At 44.5% G+C, this 22,311-nt stretch overlaps 2 protein-coding genes across 10 annotated transcripts in view; both read right to left on the minus strand.

Annotated features, from left to right (window-relative positions):
- Nucleotides 1-9,147, minus strand: part of ATG7 (autophagy related 7) — a 267,608-nt gene extending 258,461 nt beyond the window's left edge. For 5 of the 7 annotated variants that reach the window (XR_004181750.1, XR_004181748.1, XM_031662452.1 and 2 more), the window contains exon 1: nucleotides 9,028-9,147. The gene's annotated coding sequence lies outside the window, so the exon portion shown is untranslated. Of the gene's footprint in view, nucleotides 1-6,843; nucleotides 8,984-9,027 lie in introns of those variants that run through there. The other 2 variants (XM_009200214.4, XM_031662434.1) reach the window with 2 other exon arrangements.
- A 6,100-nt stretch (nucleotides 9,148-15,247) lies between these two features.
- Nucleotides 15,248-22,311, minus strand: part of HRH1 (histamine receptor H1) — a 110,047-nt gene continuing 102,983 nt past the window's right edge. For all 3 annotated transcript variants that reach the window (XM_009200218.2, XM_021933161.2, XM_031662475.1), the window contains one exon: nucleotides 15,248-18,520. In XM_009200218.2, the coding sequence (XP_009198482.1) occupies nucleotides 17,022-18,491 (1,470 nt within the window). In that variant the 5' untranslated portion in view covers nucleotides 18,492-18,520 and the 3' untranslated portion in view covers nucleotides 15,248-17,021. The remainder of the gene's footprint in view (nucleotides 18,521-22,311) is intronic.

Here is a 22,311-nt window from a genome sequence, read left to right on the forward strand (position 1 = left end):
TTCTAAAGACCACTGGATGGAAGTTTTGCTCCCAGGATAGGCCCATATGAGCCACTCTAGTCCACTTAGCACCTTTGTACAATCAGAAAATTACACCCGTTTCAAGATTTTACTTCCTTTAGAGAAATGTTGTAATATACTGATTAGGTTAGCTCAAGACATAGTAGCCTTCTCTGCCACTGTCATTACAAAAGTGCACCCACAATACCTACGACATAAATGGAACGCCCCTTGATGTGGCCTCTTGTGCAGTGCACAGCCTACATAACTGTATGAGGCAGCCCTAAGTCATCACAAGAGGCCAATATGGTTTCTCTAAGAAAAAGTCATGACAGAGTAACTGCATTCCTACCTTGATCAGGGAAGAATCATAGACACAGGACACACAGGTCTCAGAAATGTCTCTCACAAGGTTGCTCTAGAAATCCCGGTAGACAAGATGAAGATACAGGAATTGAATCCTGACATAATTAGAGGGATTAAGAACTGGTAAAACAATCTTATTCAAAGGATCTTGGTTACTGAATTAATTAATGTTAATTAGAAAGGAGCTAATAGCAGCAGGTCTTTGGCTTGGTCTCTGGGCCTGTCCAATTTATTTTATTTATTCACATGAATGAATATTTATCAACATTTACTAAGTATTTCATGTGCACTGAACCCTATGCTGGGGCTAAAAGCAGGGGGAATAGGCAAATAAATAAATATAGTCAATATTCTTATTGCCATATTTTATCAATAGCTTGGATAATCATATAGATTTGCTTATCAGTTTCATACACATCATGACACAAGAAGAAACAGGCAATACAAGTGACTAAAATTCAGGATAAAAAAAGATTCCAACCATCTGGAATGGCAGGCCTATTTTAACAAGATTTGAAATTTTATAGCGGTAAATCTAGGGCTTTAAATCTAAGTTCAAGAAAACAATTGGACAAGGCAGATGGTCTACTAGACCGGAAAGAGCATAGGTTCATAAGCCAGAGAGACCTGAGTTCACATTCTGTCTCTGCTACTTTCTAGCCACACCACCTTGGACACGTCATTCAACTTCTCCGAGTCTGTTTCCTCTTCTGTTAGACAGGGATACCACCTACTGTGCAGAATTATTGTGAGGATTCAACTAGAAAATGCATACATCTGGCCCATAGGAGGCACTCAAAAAGCAGGACTAACATCATATTGTTTACCAATAACATGCCTGGCCAACATGGCGAAACCCTGTCTCTACTAAAAACACAAAAAAGGGCCAGGCATGGTGGCAGGTGCCTATAATCCCAGCTACTTGGAAGGCTGAAGGTTGAGAATTGCTTGAACCCGGGAGGCGGAGGTTGCAGTGAGCTGAGATCGCACTACTGCACTCCAGCCTGGGTGATAGAGCAAGACTCTGTCTCAAAAGAAAAGAAAAGAAAAGAAATTGGGGTTTCCATTATAGTTATTTCTTCAATAAACAGTTACGTTATATACTTGTCCCTGTGCTACATTTCAGGGTTCAATGGCCAAAAAAACTACGGTCCCCACCTTTAAAGAGCTAACAATTTTGAAGCCAAAACAGACGGCAAAACAGAAGAGGAACCAGAGTATAGCAATTTGGAGGTAAAACAAATACAGTGTAGCCTGGTGTTGGTATAAAATGTTACAGGAGGAAGGACATCTAAATTAGACTGATGAGGCAACAGTGTTTCCTATAGAAACCCTTAAGCTAAGGTGTGTTTGTTTGTTTGTTTGTTTTTGAGATGGAGTCTTGAGACACAGTCTTGCTCTGTCACCCAGGCTGGAGTGCGGTGGCGCAATTTCGGCTCACTGCAACCTCCGCCTCCTGGGTTCAAGCGTTTCTCCTGCCTCAGCCTCCTGAGGAGCTGGGATTATAGGCACCCACCAACATGCCTGGCTAATTTTCATATTTTTAGTAGAGACGGGGTTTCACTATGTTGGTCAAGCTGGTCTCGAACTCCTGACCTTGTGATCCGGCCACTTCAGCCTCCCAAAGTGCTGGGATTACCGGTGGGAGCCACCACACCTGGCCAAGCCAAAGTTTTAAGAATGTCCTATAGAAACCCTTAAGCCAAGGTGTTAAGAACATCCAAGTAGATTCTCAACAGGGGCCCTATTGGCATGTTGGATGGGACAATTCTTTTTCGTTTAGAGCTATTCCTGCACATTGCAGAATGTTGAGCATCTCTGGCTCTCTCTCAATAAATGCAGTAATGCCCTCTGGTCAATGTCACAAAACAAAGCAAAATAAAACAGCTCCACAAACTTCCAAACTCGCTGTTGATGGTTGGGAAAGGGGCGGAGGGGGGGGTGGTTAGATGGCAGCACTAGCCCCACGCAAGGACCCCTGGATTAGGAGGCTAGAGGCAGGAACTGGGGACTCTCCAGGCAAAGGAAGGAAGCTGACTCAGCTCCACATCAACTACAGAAACACCCCATGGCCTCTGCATAAGCTTAGAATTTTCTTGGCCACCTCCACATATCCATCATCTAGTGATTTTCTTTGCTCACTTTTCAAATCACAGCTCAATCATCACTTCCGAGGGAAGCCTTCCCTGACTCCCTCAGCTTCTGATTAGGTTGATCCTCCTGTATTCTAGTTCTCAAAAAGTACCAACTACCTCACCTTCATAGCACGTACGCAGTCATCCTCCTCGGTAGAATAAAAATTCTATGAGAAAGGAAAAATGTCAGCTTCCCATTTTCCCACATTCATCAATGTTTTTCTAGCACCTGACTTAGCACCTCATAGGTGCCCAATAAATACCTGATGACTGAAACAATGAATAAATGAAAATTCTATGAGAAAGGAACCGGGTCAGCTTCTGATTTTCCCCTATTCATCGTTGTTTTTCTAACACCAGTCTTAACACCTCATAGGTGCCCAATAAATACTTGTTGATGACTGAAACAATAAATGAATGAACCAGGATGGTATGTTTGAGAAAATACAAACAAGTTCTGTTGCAGGAAGTCAGGGACCCCGAACCGAGGGACCAGCTGGAGCAGTGGCAGAGGAACATAAATTGTGAAGATTTCATTTTAATATGGGCATATATCAGTTCCCAAATAATACTTTTATAATTTCTTACACCTGCCTTTACTTCAATCTCTGAACATAAATTGTGAAGATTTCATTTTAATATGGACATTTATCAGTTCCAAAAATTAATACTTTTATAATTTCTTATGCCTGTATTTACTTTAATCTCTTAATCCTGTTACCTTCATAAACTGAGAATGTACATCACCTCAGGACCACTACTGTGTTAACTGTACAAACTTATTGTAAAACATGTGTGTTTAAACAATATGAAATCAGTGCACCTTGAAAAAGAACAGAATAAGAGTGATTTTCATGGAACAAGGGAAGACAACCATAAGGTCTCACTGCCTGCAGGGTCAGGCAGAATACAGCCATATTTTTCCTCTTGCAGAGAGCCTACAAATGGACGTGCAAGTAGGGAAGATATTACTAAGTTCTTTTCCTAGCAAGAAATATTAATAATTAAGACCCTGGGAAAGGAAAGCATTCCTGGAGGGAGGTCTATAAATGGCGACTCTGGAAGTGTCTGTCTCATGAGGTTGAGATAAGGACTGAAATACGCCCTGGTCTCCTGCGGTACCCTCAGGCTTACTAGGATTGGGAAACCCTGCCCTGGTAAATTTGAGGTCAGACTGGTTCTCTGCTCTCGAACCCTGCTTTCTGTTGTTTAAGATGTTTATCAAGATAATATGTGCACCGCTGAACAAAGACCCTTATCAGGAGTTTCTGATTTTGTCCTTGACCTGTTTCCTCAGAAGCATGTGATCTTTGTTCTCCTTTTTGCCCTCTGAAGCATGTGATCTTTGTGACCTACTCCCTATTCGTATAGCCCCTCCCCTTTTGAAGTCCTTAATAAAAACCTGCCGGTTTTGCAGCTCAGGTGGGCATCACAGTCCTACCGATATGTGATGTCACCCCCGGAGGCCCAGCTGTAAAATTCCTCTCTTTGTACTCTTTCTATTTCTCAGCCGGCTGACACTTACGGAAAATAGAAAGAACCTACGGTGAAATATTGGGGGCAGGTTCCCCCAATAGAGTTCTATATGGCAGCAAGCAGAGGCACATGGGGCAGAGTAGATGGACCATGCCATAAAAGCAGGCAAAGGCCATATCATGAAAAGCCTTAGGTGAAAAGCTATGCATTTGTATTTCTGCATAGATCTCTATCGTAGTAAAGGCAATCCATAGCAGTGAGGACTGGACTCCTGAGGCAGGGCAACCAGCTGGGAGGCTGTGCAGAAAGACAGGTGGGAAGGGAGGGGGGCCTGAACTGAGGGAGCAAGGGAGGAAATGGAGGCAATGTGTGTCAGGAGATAGCAACAAAGTCAAATCTATAGAACTCTGATGAATGCCTGGGCTTGGAAGATGGAAAGGAGGGATAGTACCAGAGGAAGAGTCTGAGATGACTCTCAGGGTTCTGTTTTGGATGACTAAATGGAAGGAGGGGAATTGGCAAGATTTAAGAACAGAGAAAGAACGGCAGGTTCAAAGGGAAGATGAGGAGCTTAGTTTTAGACTTGTTTGAGTTTGAGGGTAGCACTCAGGAGAGATCTGGGCTCATGATACAGAACAGGGGTCATGAGCATATAAACAAGTTTGAAGCTGGGGTTGAGAAGAACATAGTAGAGGGCAGAGTCTTGGCAAAAAATGGCATGTGAGGGACAAAGGGGAAGAAAAGAGCCCACAATGGAAACTGAGGGACAAATGGCCAGAGAGATAATACAAAGTAGGACTGGGTTTTTATAAGTGAGGGGCAAGGTCAGCAATGTCAGATGTGCCAAGAAAAATAAGGAAGGAAAAGTGGTCAGGTATTCTGGCTATGTTGAGGTCTGATGACTTTGGGGAGTGGTGGGACGAGAGCAAGATTGTAGCCATGACTTAGGGAAGTAGAGGTAGCAACTCTAGATAACTCTTCCAAGAAAGGTGGCTGGGTAAAAGAGGCGTGACAGGGTGCAGCATAGGTTAATCGGAGGGTTTTTGTTTTTTCCAAAACGAGAGTAAACAGAGAATATTTAAATGAGAAGGGTTGATGAAACAGAAAAGAAAATGAACAAATGATGGAACCCAGTCCTTGAGGCAAAGGAGGAGATAGGATCTCAAGCACAAATAGAGGACTTAGTCTTAAACACCATTTCTTTCACAGAATTAAAGGCAAAAGGATAGGGTCAGCTAAAGATCAGCTGGCAAAGGATAGAAGAGGAAGTTGAGACGCCTTAATTGATGGCTGCAACTTAGTGGAGCAAAAGTCAAGGTAGGAGGTTGAGGAGAGGAATGAATATGTGGAAGACATAAAGGGAAACAGGCAGGTGACCTGCCTGAGGATATGGGGAGGGCTGAGCCATGCTGAGGGCCTATTTGGTGGCACACTAGTGTAATAGTGTCAAAAGCACAATGTGTCTACTATGGAGCTGGCAGGGCTTTAGGTTACCACAAGAAAAGTGCAGTCTTGCTCTGCATGGTTAGAGTCCTCAAGGAAAGAGAACTCCCTTTCTGTACCACACACTCAAACAGAGGCTGACAAACCGGAGCAAGTTCAAGGATGGTAACTGGGATGAAGGTGTGAGGAAATCCCAAAAGTGATCATTCTGAAGCTGGTCTGAGACAGAGTGAATAGGCTGTTCCTTAGTCTGCCAAGATCATGGAAATACATATTGATTACCAATTAACAGAGCAGCACCTCCAGTATTTATTCTCCCTTGATTATACAATCAGGCCTTAATCACACTGGAGAAGGGTGGGGAGATCAGGAGACAGAAAGAGGAGAGGAAGTGGTGGCTCATGCCTGTAATCCCAGCACTTTGGGAGGCCAAGGCGGGTGGATCACGAGGTCAGGAGATCGAGACCACCTGGCTAACAGTGAAACCCCGTCTCTACTAAAAAAATACAAAAAGTTAGCCAGGCATGGCGGCAGGTAGTCCCAGCTACTCGGGGGGCTGAGGCACGAGAATGGTGTGAACCTGGGAGGCGGAGCTTGCAGTGAGCCCAGATCGCGCCACTGCACTCCAGCCTGGGCAACAGAGTGAGACTCCATCTCAAAAAAAAAAAAAAGGAGAGGAAGACATTGGTGAACTTCATTTCCATGGGTAGAAGTGGACGACAGAGGCAAACTGACTTCCAAATAAAATCAAGAGGTCAGGGCTAATCAATCAGAGACACTAGTCAAAGAATTTTGTTACTGCTTAATTCCACACAGCAAATTCATTTCTGCCCTCCCGCCACCAAGATACTGATTCTTGTCTCCTTCCTCTGTTTCATCCCATCAGTTACCAAAGTCCAGCAATTTCCACCTCCTTAATCTCTCAACTCCTCCCACCTCTCTCCATCTCCACTTGTCACTGCCTTCATCCAGATCTTCATCCTGATATCTGGATCACTGCAACTGTACCCAACTGGTCCCCTGCTTGTCTTCTTCTGTCCAGTGTAACCACCACATTGCTGCCTGGGTAATTTAAAACACGAGAGGATGTCCCACCTGTTTTAAAATCTTCAGTGTCCTGCTCTCCACCCCGGCCCCCACATTTTAGAGTCCAAACTTCTAGGCCTGGCAATATTAATGACTACTGTTTATTATTTATCATCTACCAGTGCCAAGTGAGTAATATATCACCTCATTCAGTTTTTATTTCCCCTTCATAGAGATGAGGAAACTGAAGCTTAGAAAGGAAGTGACTTGCCCAGGGACACAAAACTAGTTCAGTGGCAATGCGAATACTGGCACGCAGCTATCTTGGATGCCAAAGTCTATGTGCTCTTAACATGCTACTGTCCACAGGGTCCTTCACGATGTGGCCAGTGCTTACCTTTCCAGTCACCTCTCATCCTACACCTCCACACTGCCACTCCGGTGAACCACAAGCAGGCCATGCATTCTCTCCTCTAGCCCTTTGCTCATACCACTTCGAACCACTCTTCACCTGTAAAATCTTGTTCATCCTTTAGGTCTTGGCTAAAGCAGCACTTCCTCACTGAAACCTTTTTTGATGAGTCAGCCTGACTTATGAGTACCCTAAGTTATCCTCTACCAAACCTCCGTAATAGCTCCATACCATACCGTTGCTATCTCCTTGACTTAAAAAAAGGTAAACTCTTTGGGGACAGGGATGTGTATCTTACTCATTTTTGTATTCCCAGCTTGCAGTGCAGTGCCAGACACACAGCTGAAGCTCAATAAATGTTTATTCTCTATAATGAGATGCTGGCTGGGAACAGAAAAGGGAACCTATGGTTGAATAATGGAAAGTCCAGTACTCAGCTCTTAAAGGATTTCAAAATCATGTCACATGAGGGCAGGAAGGAGCTGGCCAAGATAAACGGAAGGGGAAGGGGAGATGTTCTAAGCAGCAGAAGCAAAGGGCTATAGGTGAGACACACCTGCAAGCAGCTTAACAAGACTGGAGCAGCGTTGGGGGATGGGAGAGCAGTTCAGCAACATGAGCCATTCCAAGACTGGCCTTTTTTTTATTCAAGTGTTAGGTCATTTCCTCAGGGAAGCTATCCCTGACCAGCTAGCTTTTATGCTTCCCCCAATTACTCTCCATCCCATGACCCTGTTTCTTTTTGTAGTACGTTTCAGCATCTGAAACACCTACCAACCCTCATTGACAATGCCGCCACCGCTGGCACCACCACTATTATTAGAAGGTGCCATGAAACAGGGTTCTTCTTCATCTTATTTTACTGATAGATCACCAGTGCCCACAATAATGCCAGGCAATAACAGGCAAATACGTGTTTCATTCATTCATCCAACAAATATGTATTGAGCATATATAAAATGCTAGGCATTGCTCTATATGCTGGGGATATAACAAAACACGACAAAATTTGCTGTCGTCGTTAAGTTTACTATCAGCAAATACGTTAAATATGCTTAGCCTAGAGAAGAAAAAGTGAGAGGAAGACGACAAACTAGCAGCTTTCAATGATGTATAGGGCAATTAAACGCAGGGATGATTCCAAGAGCCTAAAGAAGGAACAGTGAGCTAAGACTACTGAGTAGCTGCTTTCAGCTCAACCTAAGACTCAGAACTGGGGAAGGACCAAACAGGAGCAACCAGAAGTAGAAAGCTTTCTGTCACTGAAGATATCTGGCCAGTGGGCAGAGGTGTCAGAGAAAAAAATCTAAGTAGACAATGAAAAAGGGAGCCTGGGATCCACAGGTCCCAAACCGGCAGCCACAGATATGACTGGTTACAGCTGAACAGCGTTTTGTAAAAATTGAGTTGCCAATGTTTTTAAAAAACAGAATTACTTGCCAATTTTTTTAAAATGGCATCAGTCGCCAGTGTTTAAAAATCAGGAAATTGCACGCACGTGCACACACACACAGTTTGGCTTTTACTTCTCCAACATCATGCACGTTAGTACTGTACTTATAAAATTCATTTCGGTAAAATTAAAAGTTTGACTCTATTTCTGACAAATGTTCTAACACCTGCATTTACCTTACCGGATTGATTCTTATTGTGCATTATTTTTTAACCCCGTAACCAAGGAATCGAGAATCTTCTTTCTCAGAAAGTAAACTTATTTAACCTCCTCACTTAACAAATGACGGAGTATCATTCCCATTTTACAGATGAGGAAAAAGCAGTTTAAAAGAGGAAGGAACGTGCCAGAGACAGCAAAGCCAGACACAGCCAGGCTAGGAATCCAAATGTCCTATCTCCCGTGGTCCAACACTGAAGATTCTGAGCATTGCCTACCAAGAAGACAGGAGGGACTGACTTAGGAAATTAGCACGAGCTTCCTAGTCAGAAGACCCCGGACTGAACCAGTCTGAGGGGACGCGGCTACAGACGAAGGGCGCCAGCCGTAATCAGTGAGTCCCTGGAGGAGGAAGGACCACCCAGAAGCTGGCAGAGGAAGACCGTGAGACCTGCTGTGACCCTCGCCCTCCCTGGAGAGCTCGCCCCTTGACTCTAGGCTTCCAAAACCGGCCCAGCAAGACCCCACTACACCCTCGCTCGCCGCTGCTCACTTACCGCCGCTCAACTTCCGGCGACCGCAGCTTTCTCTGAGGCGCGCGCCCCGATGACGCAACGCGGCCCTGCCCGCGCCTGCCACCAGGAAGCGGCGCGCGTGCGCAGAGGACCAGAGGCAAGCCGGAGAAATGCGCCCCTAGCACCAGGCTAAGTGGGAGGAACTTGAGCCGTGGGGAGGGCGGGGCATCAGCGGGAGGCGATGGAGAGTGTCTTCCTCACCAGGTGTCGGAACGTCTACATTCCCTTCGGGCTTATTAAGAAAGTGCCCCACGTTCTCTCTTTTGATTTCAGAGGATAACAGGAATGATCACCATGGCCATTCTCCAGGAGAGGCGACATCAAACGCAACACAGGGGCCATGAGGGTGGCAGGTGTGGAGAGCCAGGAGATGAGAATTTTAGTAGGAAAAGGCCGGTAAACGTCGACAGTGACCAACTTGCCTTTTCTAAACCAGCCATCATTTTCATAGCTCCTCACTGTAAGTGAGATGAAGTTATTCCCTCTCAATACTTGTTGGTTAGATACTATGCGCGTGCGAAGCATTGGACAGGTGTTGAAGATACCGCAGTGATTATGACAAGTTTCTCTATCTGGCCTGTAAGGCCTTTCACAAGTTAACTTTGATATACCACTCTAGACTCATAATCAAGAACGATGACTGCTGTTAATTTACTAGCCACCATATGTTCAGGGTTTTACGTCTCTAATCCTCACAAGAGTCCTGAAAGGTATCGCCAAGTTACATATGAAAGAACAGAATCTAAGAAAAGTTAGGTGGCTTGCTGAAAGTTAAAGGGCTTTGGGCCAGGAACATAATCTGAAGTCTGTTTGATTCTGGCAAATAAGAAAACAAATCCAGACTAATAAGGATACTTATTAGAAAGGATTACTGAAAGAAATGGGAGAGGTAGGAGAGAAGGAACTGTGCAATAGCAGAGGGAGACTATTGCAATAGAGAGATCACTCTGACCAAAAAATCCTCAGATGTTTCAATAGTTAGGAAAAAAGAGGGTTCCCCCACCCCCAACACTCCCCAAAGGCAGGTAAACAACGCTAGAAACAACCGAATATGGAAAGTGGGATGAAGAGGTGGCTTGATAAGATATTAGATCAGAGAATGTTTTATCTTGAGACCAACCTATTCTCAGGAGGGGTTGTATGCTAGCTCAAGCTGAGAGTGGGTTAAAGTAAGGAGCCTGGGGAAAGGAAAGAAGCTTAACCCAAGTTTGGTTCATAAGCATTTTTTCCATCTGGTCAATGGAGACAAGCAGTTCTGTAATCATTTATGAGGCAAAGAATGGGAATTCAGAAGGACTGTGTTTGACCTTGCCACAGTAAACAAGGGAGGCAACCATGAGTCATTTAAGTGACATGAGAATGGGTATTTCTTTGTAGTGAACACTTTCTGAAGCACAAAAAGGTTAAGAAAGAGTTCTTTTTTTTTTTTTTTTGTGACAGGGTCTCCCTCTGTCACCCAGGATGGAGTACAGTGGAGTGATCATAGCTCACTGCAGACTCAACCTCCTGAGCTCAAGGGATCCTCCCACCTCAGCCTCCTGAGTAGCTGGGACTACAGGTGCATGCCATCATGCCAGGCTAATTTTTTCATTTTTTGTAGAGACTGGGGTCTTGCTATGTTGCCAAGGCTGGTCTTGAACTCCTGGACTCAAGTTATCCTCCCACCTCCACCTCCCAAAGTGCTGGGATCACAAGTGTGAGCCACCTTGCCCAGCAAGAAGGATTTCTTTTTTCTTTTTCTTTCTTTTTTTTTTTTTTTTGAGATGGAGTTTCACTCTTGTTGCCCAAACTGGAGTGCAATGGTGCAATCTCGGCTCCCTGCAACCAAACAGTAGGGATGTCACCTCCTATATGAAGGCATACCTCATATGCACCACCTCTAGGCTTTACTCTATTGAGCATATATGAGCCTAAGTTAAAGTTAGTTCTTTATAAGTTTGACTCCACTGCTGGGTTTTGTGATTTTATAGTGAACACCTTTTAGAGCTTCTGCCCAACTCACAGTAATCCTTGCTTCTCTGGGAACTGCTGATTCTCCAGCTATGTTTGTACCACCTGTGCCATCCCAGCCTCTACCCCCTCCAGAGTTGACTGGAGTAAAGCGGACACAGGACGATTCTTTATCCTGAGTTTGGGACTTTTGAACTGATGTTCATAGAGTGGGAATAGGATTAGTTTATGTAGATCATTGGCAGTATCCTAGAGAGGGAGTTTCCTTGAATTCTTAGCTTGAGATTCCTATGGCTGACTTGACTCAAGCCCTCCTCAAAGCAAAGTCATCCAAAGCATCACTAGATTCCACAAAGCATGCCATGCTATGTGGCTTGAACATTTGTCCCCTCCAAAACTCATGTTAAAATTTAATTGCCATTGTGATCATATTGGGAGGTGGGATCTTTAAGAGGTGTTTAGGTCATGGGTTTCCACCCTCATGAATGCACTAATGCGGTTATCATGGGAATGAGTTCCTTATTACAGGAGCGGGATTGCTCCTTTTTGCTCTCTCTTGCCCTCTCTTTGCTCTTTCATCATGTCATGATGCATCAGGAAGGTCCTTACCAGATGCCAGCACCTTGATATTACACTTCCCAGCCTCCAGAATTGTGAGCCAATAAATTTCTGTTCATTATAAATTACCCAGTCTGTGATATTCTGTTATGGGAGCACAAAACAGACTAAGACACTCTAGTAACTATTCACAAAGTTGATTTCTGTCACTTGCAAACCTGAAGTAGCTCCACAGCGTTGAAATCATGTCTTTCTGTCTCAGGTCAGACATTGTCTCCTAACGGCCTAAGAAGTGCTGGAAAAATATTTGTTAATTAACAGATAAGGTCTGGGAATCCAAAATAGATATGGGGACCAGAGCTAATGATTGCTCAGATGACAAATGAAGCTTCCTTGTTAGCAGGAAGATAGGGTGAGGCTAAGGAAGAAGACCTGTCTCTACTGCCTGGAATGGGGTAGGCAGACCACTGGGGCTCCAAGACCATGGAGCATTAAGAAGGATGCAGACCCAGGAGCCTTAAAAAGGCAGAGAATGTTCTCAGACACAGCAGGGTCACAAGGCCCTGTGACACTTATTCACGGCTACAGTGATTCAGGTCAATCCACCTTCATCATTTGTCTTGCATCTCAGCTAGGTGAGAGCACATACTCCCCAACAGGAAACCATGTCACACTGTAAGCCAGGGCTGTGAAAGCCTGACAAATTGTGGAATGATAGATATTGGCAAATAAGATCTTTAACAGCATGTTTACTTTATTTATTTTATTTTATTTTATTTTATTTTATTCAGAGTCTCTCTTTGTCACCCAGGCTGGAGTGCAGTGGCCCAATCTTGGCTCACTGCAGCCTCAACTTTCTGGGCTCCAGTGATCCTCCTGCCTCAGCCCCCCAAGTAGTTGGGACTGCAGGTTTGCATCACAGGACCTGGCTAATTTTTGTATTTTTAGTAGAGACAGGGTTTCACCATGGTGCCCAGGCTTGTCTCGAACTCCTGGACTCCAGCCATCTGCCTGCATCAGCCTCCCGGTGTGCTGGGATTACAGGCATGAGCCACCATCCCTGGCCAATAGCATGTCTCTATGGCACTTAGGGTGCATAAACAGCCAGGAGCATCCCAGCATCTTTTTCATGCTGAGTTAAGACTATTAAATCCACCTCCTGGAAGTCCATGCAGTGCCCATCTTCAAAGGAGGTCAGAAATTGTCCACAAATCAAGTAGCCAAATGACCAATTTATTAAATGGACAATTTGCAAGCTCATAGATTTTCTGAATGAACACTTTGCTAACATTACCAATGTATAATAAGGTTTATAGCAATTTCTATTGAAGGGAAGGGCTTCACAAGCTTTTAAAGATTGATGTGATACTGTGATTGACAGGTTTACATTTTATTTTCAGAGGAGCATTTTAAGGAATTTTCTATTTATCAAAATATAAGGGTGGTTTATTCTGCTTTTGAATATATTTAACATATGAATACACCGGGCGCGGTGGCTCACGCCTGTAATCCCAGCACTTTGGGAGGCCGAGACGGGCAGATCACAAGGTCAGGAGATCGAGACCATCCTGGCTAACACGGTGAAACCCCGTCTCTACTAAAAGTACAAAAAACTAGCCGGGCGAGGTGGCGGGCGCCTGTAGTCCCAGCTACTCGGGAGGCTGAGGCAGGAGAATGGCGTAAACCCAGGAGGCGGAGCTTGCAGTGAGCCAAGTTCGGGCCACTGCGCTCCAGCCTGGGTGACAGAGCAAAGACTCCGTCTCAAAAAAAATAAAAAAATAAATAAAAAAATAAAAAAAAAACCATATGAATACATTAATGAAGAATATGTTCCTGAATGTGGATTTTTCTTGATTGTATTAATATTATGCCATTCAGTTTACTTTCTTTTCATTCCCTTTCTCTGCTTCTCTTCTATCTCCCCATGTCTCAGTTTCTCCCTCTGCCTCCTCCTCATATCTTCATCTCTCTGTCTTTTTTTTCCCCCCCCTTAGAAACAGATTCTCGCTCTATTGCCCAGGCTGAAATGCAGTGGTGTGATCATAGCTCACTGCAGTCTCCAACTCCCGGGCTCAAGTGATCCTCCCACCTCAGCCTCCCAAAGGGTTGAGATTACCAGCATAGGCCACCATGCCCAGCTCCTCTCTACCTTAGTCTCCTCCTACAATCACTCCCCATCTCTGCCTTTCAGTATCCTCGTCTCCTGCACATCCCTTGCCCTCTCTCTCATTTTCACTGTCCCCCACCTTTTCCCCTTAGTCCTTCCTCTCTGATGCCCTGTCTCACACCCCCATTTCCTCCTATTTTTCCCCTGTCACCCGCAGTCTCTTTATTCCTCCTTTCCTGTCTCTCCCTGCAGTAGCAGCAAGCTGGAGGCAAAGACAAATTGAACATTCTTCAATGTGCTGCCATGAAAAAAAACAAAATCACTTACTGCAACTTCACAACCATTGTAGGAACACGTGATTAGAAACCTCATCCAATATGAATTGCATTAAATTTTGTGAATAGTTACAAAGAAGTCAATGTTTGGTAAATTGGTAAATCGGTAAATTGGGCAATTGGTCATTTGAAGAACTGGCTTGAAGTTAATCAGCCTTAAGCCCATGAAAAGAATCCTGAAGGAGTTTCTGGGTCTGCAAGGTTCTTTCTTAATGATCAAGGTCCCTATAACAGCCCTCTCTTAGGAGGTGCTTATTTTAGTATTTAGGGCAGAAGGCCTGACTTCATCTGGATTTTGTGCAAGCCATCAGCCACTGATGGGATGGGGCTTTCTTAGTGGGCTGGGGCTGACATTTCTGTATCATAGTCTGTTGTCTTTTATACATTCAAAAATTAATTTCCATCGTTCAGACAGGAGTAGGAAGAGCAGACTGATAAAGTAGAAAGGAAGCACATTCCAAAATCAGACCTTGGAGTAGTTCTTCAATCTCTCTGGGCCTCAGTTTGCCTATTTGTAAAGATGGAAATCTCCCTCATGAAGTTGTTGTAAAGGCAACATTACATAACGGCAACATTACATAACGGCAACAATACCATTAGATAACATTAGATAAAACACAAAGCCTGGCACATGGTATGTGCTCAGCATGTTTTAAATGCATAGGAGTGCCCTCTGTATACCAGACACTATGCAAGCACTAGAGACACTGTATACAATAATGCATAGACCTTTTTCCTTAGACTCTGATAATTTATATTTATTGACCATTTATTGTTCTTGTCAGACTCAAATCCAGGTCTCTTTGACTCAGAGGCAGAGTTCACAATCGGTTCTCTCCACTAGTTGCCTCGATTGTTCATGATAAAGAATGGACATTTAGCTACTTGTCCATGTGGAGTGCTCTTTTGGAGTGTTCTTTGGTCCTAAGGCACCCTGAGGAGCAGCTCTGTCATAGGGAGGTCTTCTGAACAATGGTTTCTGACCTGGAAACAGACCAGCTGCAGCTTCTGAAACTGGGATTAAAGTCTCCTAAACTCCCCTAGTTCTGAACAAGAAGTTTGGGGAGTGCAAAGCAAAGTGAGAATGAAGCTTTTTATAAAAAGTAAATCCTTTTGAAAAGACATTTACAAATGTGATCAGAAACCAAAGAGAAACCCCATATCAAACTTTGTTAACATGTGGTGGTACATTTCAATACATCTTCTTAGTCCAAGAGACTCAGAAAGGTAGAAATAAATAAATCACATACAGTATGCTTTTAAACATCATATTTTAGGTAGGTAAAAATATCTCATGTTAACAGATCATGCAAAGAGGAACACAAAATACAAAATATCAGCTTGCTCCATTTGCTATACATATTATGGTTTAGCATCAAGTTTTAAAACATAAATCACAAGCAGAAGCAGATTGCAACATAAACGCCAAGTAAAACTATATGTTCCTATGTCTTTGCCAGTTTTTGCTGAACAGGTATGGCCATGAAAGATTACAATGACTTTTTGACAAACGCAACAGAACTCACAGATAAAAATGCACTTGGATCCTTCAAAGCCTCACCTTCTGTAGGTGCACAGGAACTCCATGTCAGCTGTTCGCCTACTCAGCATATCATTTTGAGCTGCCACCACTCTTGGGAATACTGTATATGTGTATGTATGCATACTTAAGAGGGCACATTGTTAAAATACTATATTATGTTTTTTTGAGACAGAGTCTTGCTCTGTTGCCCAGGCTGGAGTGCAGTGGCATGATCTTGGCTCACTGCAACCTCCACCTCCTGGGTTCAAGCGATTCTCGTGCCTTGGCCTCCTGAGTAACTGGGGCTACAGGCATGCCCCACCATGCCCAGATAATTTTTTAGTTTTAGTATAGACAAGGTTTCGCCATATTGGCCAGACTGGTCTTGAACTCCTGGCCTCAAATGATCTGCCCACCTCGGCCTCCCAACGTGCTGGGATTATAGGCTTGAGCTACGATGCCCAGCCAAGAGGACACATTTTTGCCTTTTGGAGAAAATATGCTACAATAAGCTGGAACCCCAGAGGATTTGTATTCTAACTTTCTCACATAACTAGCTATGTGACCTTGGGTACCTCTCTCACCTTGCTGCACCTCAATTTGCTCCTCTGCAAACTAGAGTTAGAACATTCCCCTCCTGTGGGGTGTTGCTGGACTTAAATGAGACAAACCTAGTACAGCCCTCAAAAAATATGGCATTCTGCCCCCATTCCTTCTTTTAATTTTTAACGTGCAACAATTCAAAAATATTTCATTTCTCTTTCTTTTGAGGACGACTTTTGCCACCACTTTTTTAATAGCCAAAGGAAATTTGGGGTTAAAGACGATGGGTGTGCAAGCTGCATAATTTTCTATCCACTCTAAACATGTGTGAGTAAGAAATAATAAGGCAGAATTTCCAGGGTGGTTCAGACACTGGTTCTGGAGAAAGCTGTAAAAGAGGCTCAGAAGAGAAGTTTTCTGAGAAGGGGGCCCCTGTGGAACAGCTGTCATGCCTCTCAAGGTGACCCCTGGAAGGGGACAGCAACTATTCGCATGGATAAGGTCTCTGCACAGTCATACAGCTCCATTCCAGGAGGGCTCAAGAGTTCTTTTCAATTCTCCAGTGGAACCCTAGCCACGTGTCCCTTCAGTTGTCAATCATTTGACGCGGAAAGCTTGAATTACAATGACAGTCTGAGGCTCCCATAGTTCCTGAGGAGCAGGAGAGCTCCATCCAGGTCTGATTCTCTTTTTTTTCTTTTTGAACCCAGTTACAAGAAACAGGTCTGATTCTCTTTCAAAGGTTCTGCTTCCTCCTCAAAGTTCAATCTCTCTGCTGATCACCACCATCTGCTGTTCTTCTGTGGTGCCTAAGAACTTTCCAAACTACCAAGCCCCTAAGACTGTGGTTTGGATTCCAGAAAGCCCAGGTGCCTGCCTGGCAACACACAGGCCTTCGTCTTCTATTTCCCCTTGTTGGACATCATAAGAATCATTTTGTTGCATCCCCTCAGAGCCTCCCTTAGGAGCGGATACGCAGAATTCTCTTGAACGTCTTCTTGAAGTTCTCATTGCACAAGGGGTAGATGAGGGGATTCAGCGTGGAGTTGATATAGCCCAGCCAGATGGTGAACATGTGCAGATGTTCATTGCAACAGCTCTTGCAGAAGGCAATGACCATGAAGAAGATGAAGTAAGGGATCCAGCAGAGGATGAAGGCTGCCATGATAAAACCCAACTGTTTGGCGGCCTTCCTTTCGCGGTTCATGTGCAACCCAGATACATACTGTCTTGAATGTGAGCGGAGCCTCTTCCAAGTAAACTTGATGTAATCCAGGCCTGTGTTAGACCCACTCCTCAATTTGCCTTTGCCTGGTGCTGTCTCTGTGATGGTATCTGAATCTGTTCGAGAGAAAGATTGGCTATCACCTAACATCTGATCCTCTGGCATCTCGCTGGCCTCATGTGTGTTCAGGCCCTGCTCATCTGTCTTGAGCTGGCCATGGCTCTGGTTGTCAGCTACACAGTCCCTGCTACTCCCCTCTGCCGCAGTCTGCATCTGCACAATATCAAGTGGAAAGCAGTGGAGTTTGTCCACTTCTCCATCGTCCTCTTGGCTGAAGACAACTGGGGATTTCATCTCCTTGGGGGTTTGGGATGGTGACTTCAAGACAGATCCACCACCAGCATCTTTTGGCTTCCTTTTCAGAACCTCCCAGGGAGACTCCTTCCCTGGTTTCTTGGTACCCACCTTGGGGTTCTCTGGCCTCAGCTTAATTTCTGAGAAGGAAGGGAGGGATCCATTGATGAGCTCCCGGTGCTGGCAGTGTTGTTGTACGGCCTTGTAGATCTTGGCATAGAACCAGAGCATGAGCAAGGTGGGCAGGTAGAAGTTGATGATGGCAGTCATGACCTTGAACCAGGTGACATCATAGAAATCTGTCTCACACTTGTCCTCTCGGCGCACCGAGGTCTGCTGCATGAAGTGATTCCAGCCTAGAATGGGAATAACCCACAGGAAAGAGAGAAACCAGGCCCCCAAAATGGTGGCTGAGGCTCGAGTCTTGGTACGATACTTAAGGTACCTGAGGGGCTGCTGGACAGAGCGGTAGCGATCAATGCACAGGATGAAGACACTGAAAATGGACGCTGTGCTGGCCACGTAGTCCATGGAAAGCCAAAAGAGGCAGAGAGGACGGCCCAGTAACCACTTGGACGTGAGCAGGTAGAGGATGTTCATAGGCATGACGACAGCACCCACGATCAGGTCCGCCACCGAGAGGCTGACGATGTACAGGTTCCCCACGGTGTGGAGCTTCCGCTCACTCCGTACAGCATACAGCACCAGCAGGTTGAGCCCCACTGTGACCAAGGAGATAGTGCTCAGGACCACCACCAGTGGCATCAGCTGGGGGCTGGCCATAGTGGTCTTGTTCCCCTCACACATCTTGTCTTCTAAGAGGTAGGAGGAATTGGGGAGGGTCATTGGCATAAGAGCAGCCACCAATTATGGCTCACTCCCTGGGAGAAAAGATAGAAAAAGTAAGGTCAGAGACTTGGGTGATCAGTGGCCACTTAGCAGCATGATGTTCATCAGACTGGAGTTGTATGCTCTTGGGGGTAATAGACACTGCTGGTTACCTACTCAACAGCCATGTCCCCTTTTCCTTATTCATGCATTCATTCCCTCACTCAACAACTATTTATTGAATTCCTGTCACTCTTCTAGGTATTGAGGATATAGCTGTGAACAAAACAGACAAAAATGTTTGCTCTTACAGAATGTGCATTCTAGTGAGAGAGTTGGGCAGAAGCAAGGTAAATAAGGAGTTTGTAGAAATCTAATTCTGCACATGTTCTGGGAATGTGGGCTGCATCCTCATGAGTCTAAGCAGAATATGGCAATCTAGTTCCTCTTTACAGTGGCGGATAGAGGAGTGACCATGAGATACCACCATGGCCAAAGAGTTGGATGAGGATGTCAAATGGCAGAGGTGGAGTTTTTAGGAACGTTCTTCCTTTCTGACAAATGAGCAAAACAAGAAAAATTGTTGTTGCTCACTTGCCTCCTTCTTCCTGACAGGATGTGAGGAAGTGATGTTTGAGGCCATGACAGTCATCTTGGGACCATCGGGAATGCCAAGAAAATGCCAACCTAGGGCCTTACTGTCACTAAGCTGCTGAGCCAACTCTGGAATCTTCTTCTCCTAGACTTGTTATTATGGGAAATAATTAAATGGGTTTTGTTTTGCTTTGCTTTGCTTTTTTTTCTTTTTGCCTACATCACTGTTGTGGGAGTTCTTACTTGCAGCTAAAACCATCCCTAACTGATACAGAAGAGGTTCTAAGGGGACACACCAGAGGCACATAAAGCATGAAATAAATCTAGCATATCTTTTTGAGGAAAGTTCTCAAGTGAAAAGGGGATTATGTTATTTGGAAAAGTATATTTGTTGTTTTACTTTTCTATTTGAAAAACAATTTTTTAAAAATTACATAAATCATGCCAAGCAATATGTAACAAGACCCTTGCTAGTAGGCTGGAAATGGTGGCTTATACCCATAATCCCAGCATTTGGGGAGTCTGAGGTGGGAGGATTGCTTGAGGGCAAGAGTTAAAGGTGGAATGATCACTTGAGGTCAAGAGTTGCAGCCTGGGCAACACAGTGGAATCCTGTCTTTACAATGAAATTTTTAAAAAATTGGCCCAGCATGATAACACACATTTATAGTCCTAGCTACTCGGGAGGCTGCAGTGAGCTGCGATCACATCACTGCACTCCAGCTTGGGTGACAGGGCAAGATCCTATATCTGAAAAACAAAAATAAAAACCTTTGCTAGTAAGGCTCTACTGAAAACGGACTGTATCCTCTGTTATTGGTGATCCCCAAGTCGGGTGGTTGGGTGTGAAATTAAGTATTAAATCTTCTGGAAGGAGTTTTTAGATTTTTTTTTTTTTTTTTTGAGACGGAGTCTCACTCTGTCACCCAGGCTGGAGTGCAATGGCACCATCTCGGCTCACTACAATCTCCAGCTCCCAGATTCAAGTGATTCTCCTGCCTCAGCCTCCCGAGTAGCTGGGATTACAGGAGTGTGCCACCACACCCGGCTATTTTTTCTGTATTTTTTTTAGAAGACACAGGGTATCACCATGTTGATCAGGCTGGACTTGAACTCCTGACCTCAGGTGATCCACCCACCTTGGACTCCCAAAGTGCTGGGATTACAGGAATGAGGCACCACGCCCAGCCTTTTTTTTTTTTTTTTTTTTTTTTTTTAAGACAGTCTCACTCTGTCACCTAGGCTGGAGTACAGTGGCACCATCTCAGCTCACTGCAATCTCTGCCCTCCGGGTTCAAGTGATTCTCATGCCTCAGCTTCCCGAGTAGCTGCAATTATAGGCACCCACCACTACACCCAGCAAATTTTTGTATTTTTAGTAGAGAAAGGGTTTCACCATGTTGGTCAGGCTGATCTTGAACTCCTGACCTCAGATATTCCCCCACCTTGGCCTCCCATAGTGCTGGGATTACAGGCGTAAGCCACTGTGCCTGGCCAAGTTTTTAGATTTTCATATTCATCAAAAAGTGGTAAGTTTAAAGAAAACTGATAAACACTAATAAATAGTGTAAATTTATCTCAATAATTTAGCAAAAACAAATATTTTTACATTAAGACGAAGCCAGATAAGTTCTTGAGTAGAAGGCTAAATTAATTAATTAATGTATTTATTTATTTAGAGACGGAGTCTCGCTCTGTCACCCAGGCTGGAGTGCAATGGCGCGATCTCGGTTCACTGCAACCTCTGCCTCCTGGGTTCAAGCGATTTTCCTGCCTCAGCTTGCTGAGTAGCTGGGATTACACGCACCCGCCTCCACGCCCAGCTAAGTTTTGTATTTTTAGTAGAGACGGGGTTTCACCGTCTCAGCCAGGTTCGTCTCGATCTCCTGACCTCATAATCCTCCCGCCTCAGCCTCCCAAAGTGCTGGGATTACAGGCGTGAGCCACCGTGCCCAGCCTGTAGAAGGCTAAATTTATATAGTTTTTTAAGATAAAAATCAAAACCCCACGATATTTGATCCTTGTGGAAGGAACCTTCTGTATGTCTTTGGTGGAAAAACACCATTTTGGGCAGCACCGATTGTGCCCAAGCTCTGCCATTTATTTTCTCAGTGATCTCTTGGCCTCTATCTTCTCATGTGTCAAACGGGTGGTGTGTGGGGGGGTAGACAATCTCTAAAGACTTTTCCAGGTCTCTTTCTTACAGCGGTATTTTTTGATGTCCTCCAGCTCTGAGCTGCCAATCAGAGCAATCCTCTGATTGCTGATGGCACCTCCTCTGACTTCTTCAACAGCATCACTGTCTCCTTGGGTGACCTAAAGTCCTGCTGTATGCTCCTGTCACTCTGTGCTGTCGGCCTCGGGGGTCTCATCCTCTGACTTCCCTACTCCTCGGTCATCACCTCCTATGAGGACAACACTCAAACCCACAGCTCCAGCCTGTATTTTTCTCCATTCCCATATCTAATACCTTGCAGCTTCACCTTCTGCCCTGATTAAGTCCAAACCCCGTGAAATTGTCCACAGCCACCTCTGGAAGGAAGAAAGTAGGCTGTGAAAGGAAAACAACTTGGGGCCCCAAAATCACTTAAGCTAAAGGGAAAATTCAAACTGGGAACTGCTTTGGGCAAACCTGTCTCCCATTCTATTCAAAGTCATCCCTCTGCTCACTAAGATAAATGCATATCTTCTGATTGCCTCTTTTGGAGAGGCTAATCAGAAACCCAAAAGAATGCAACCACGTCTCTTATCTACCTAAGTCCTAGAAGCCTCCTCCCAGCTTTGAGTTGACCCGCCTTTCCCAGACCGAACGAGTGTTCATCTTACATATATTAATTGTGCCTCATAGAATGTATAAAACCAAACTGTGCTCTGACCACCTTGGGCACATTGTCAGGACCTCCTGTTGCTGTGTCATGGGTTTGCATCCTCAACCTTGGCAAAATAAACTTTCTAATTAACTGAGACTTGTCTCAGATTTTCAGGGGTTATAAGGCTAAGGAAGTATTGTCTCAGGGATTTTTATTTTTTACTGTTTTGCTTGGAAGGAAGCAGGAAGTAGTTTCCATAAATACTTCCCCAGCTTGGCATTCTCAAGGTGGCTCTCAGCTTCCTGGCCTCCAGAGGCATCTCCTTTCTCTCTTTTCCTCATTGTCTGGCACATAGAGGGGAGAGAAACCGTTTTTTATTTTATGTTATTTTTTACTTTTTAATTTTAATTTGAGACAGAGTTTCGCTCTTGTTGCCCAAG

Source organism: Papio anubis, chromosome 2 (genome assembly GCF_008728515.1).
Source record: "Papio anubis isolate 15944 chromosome 2, Panubis1.0, whole genome shotgun sequence".
NCBI classification, from domain to species: domain Eukaryota; kingdom Metazoa; phylum Chordata; class Mammalia; order Primates; family Cercopithecidae; genus Papio; species Papio anubis.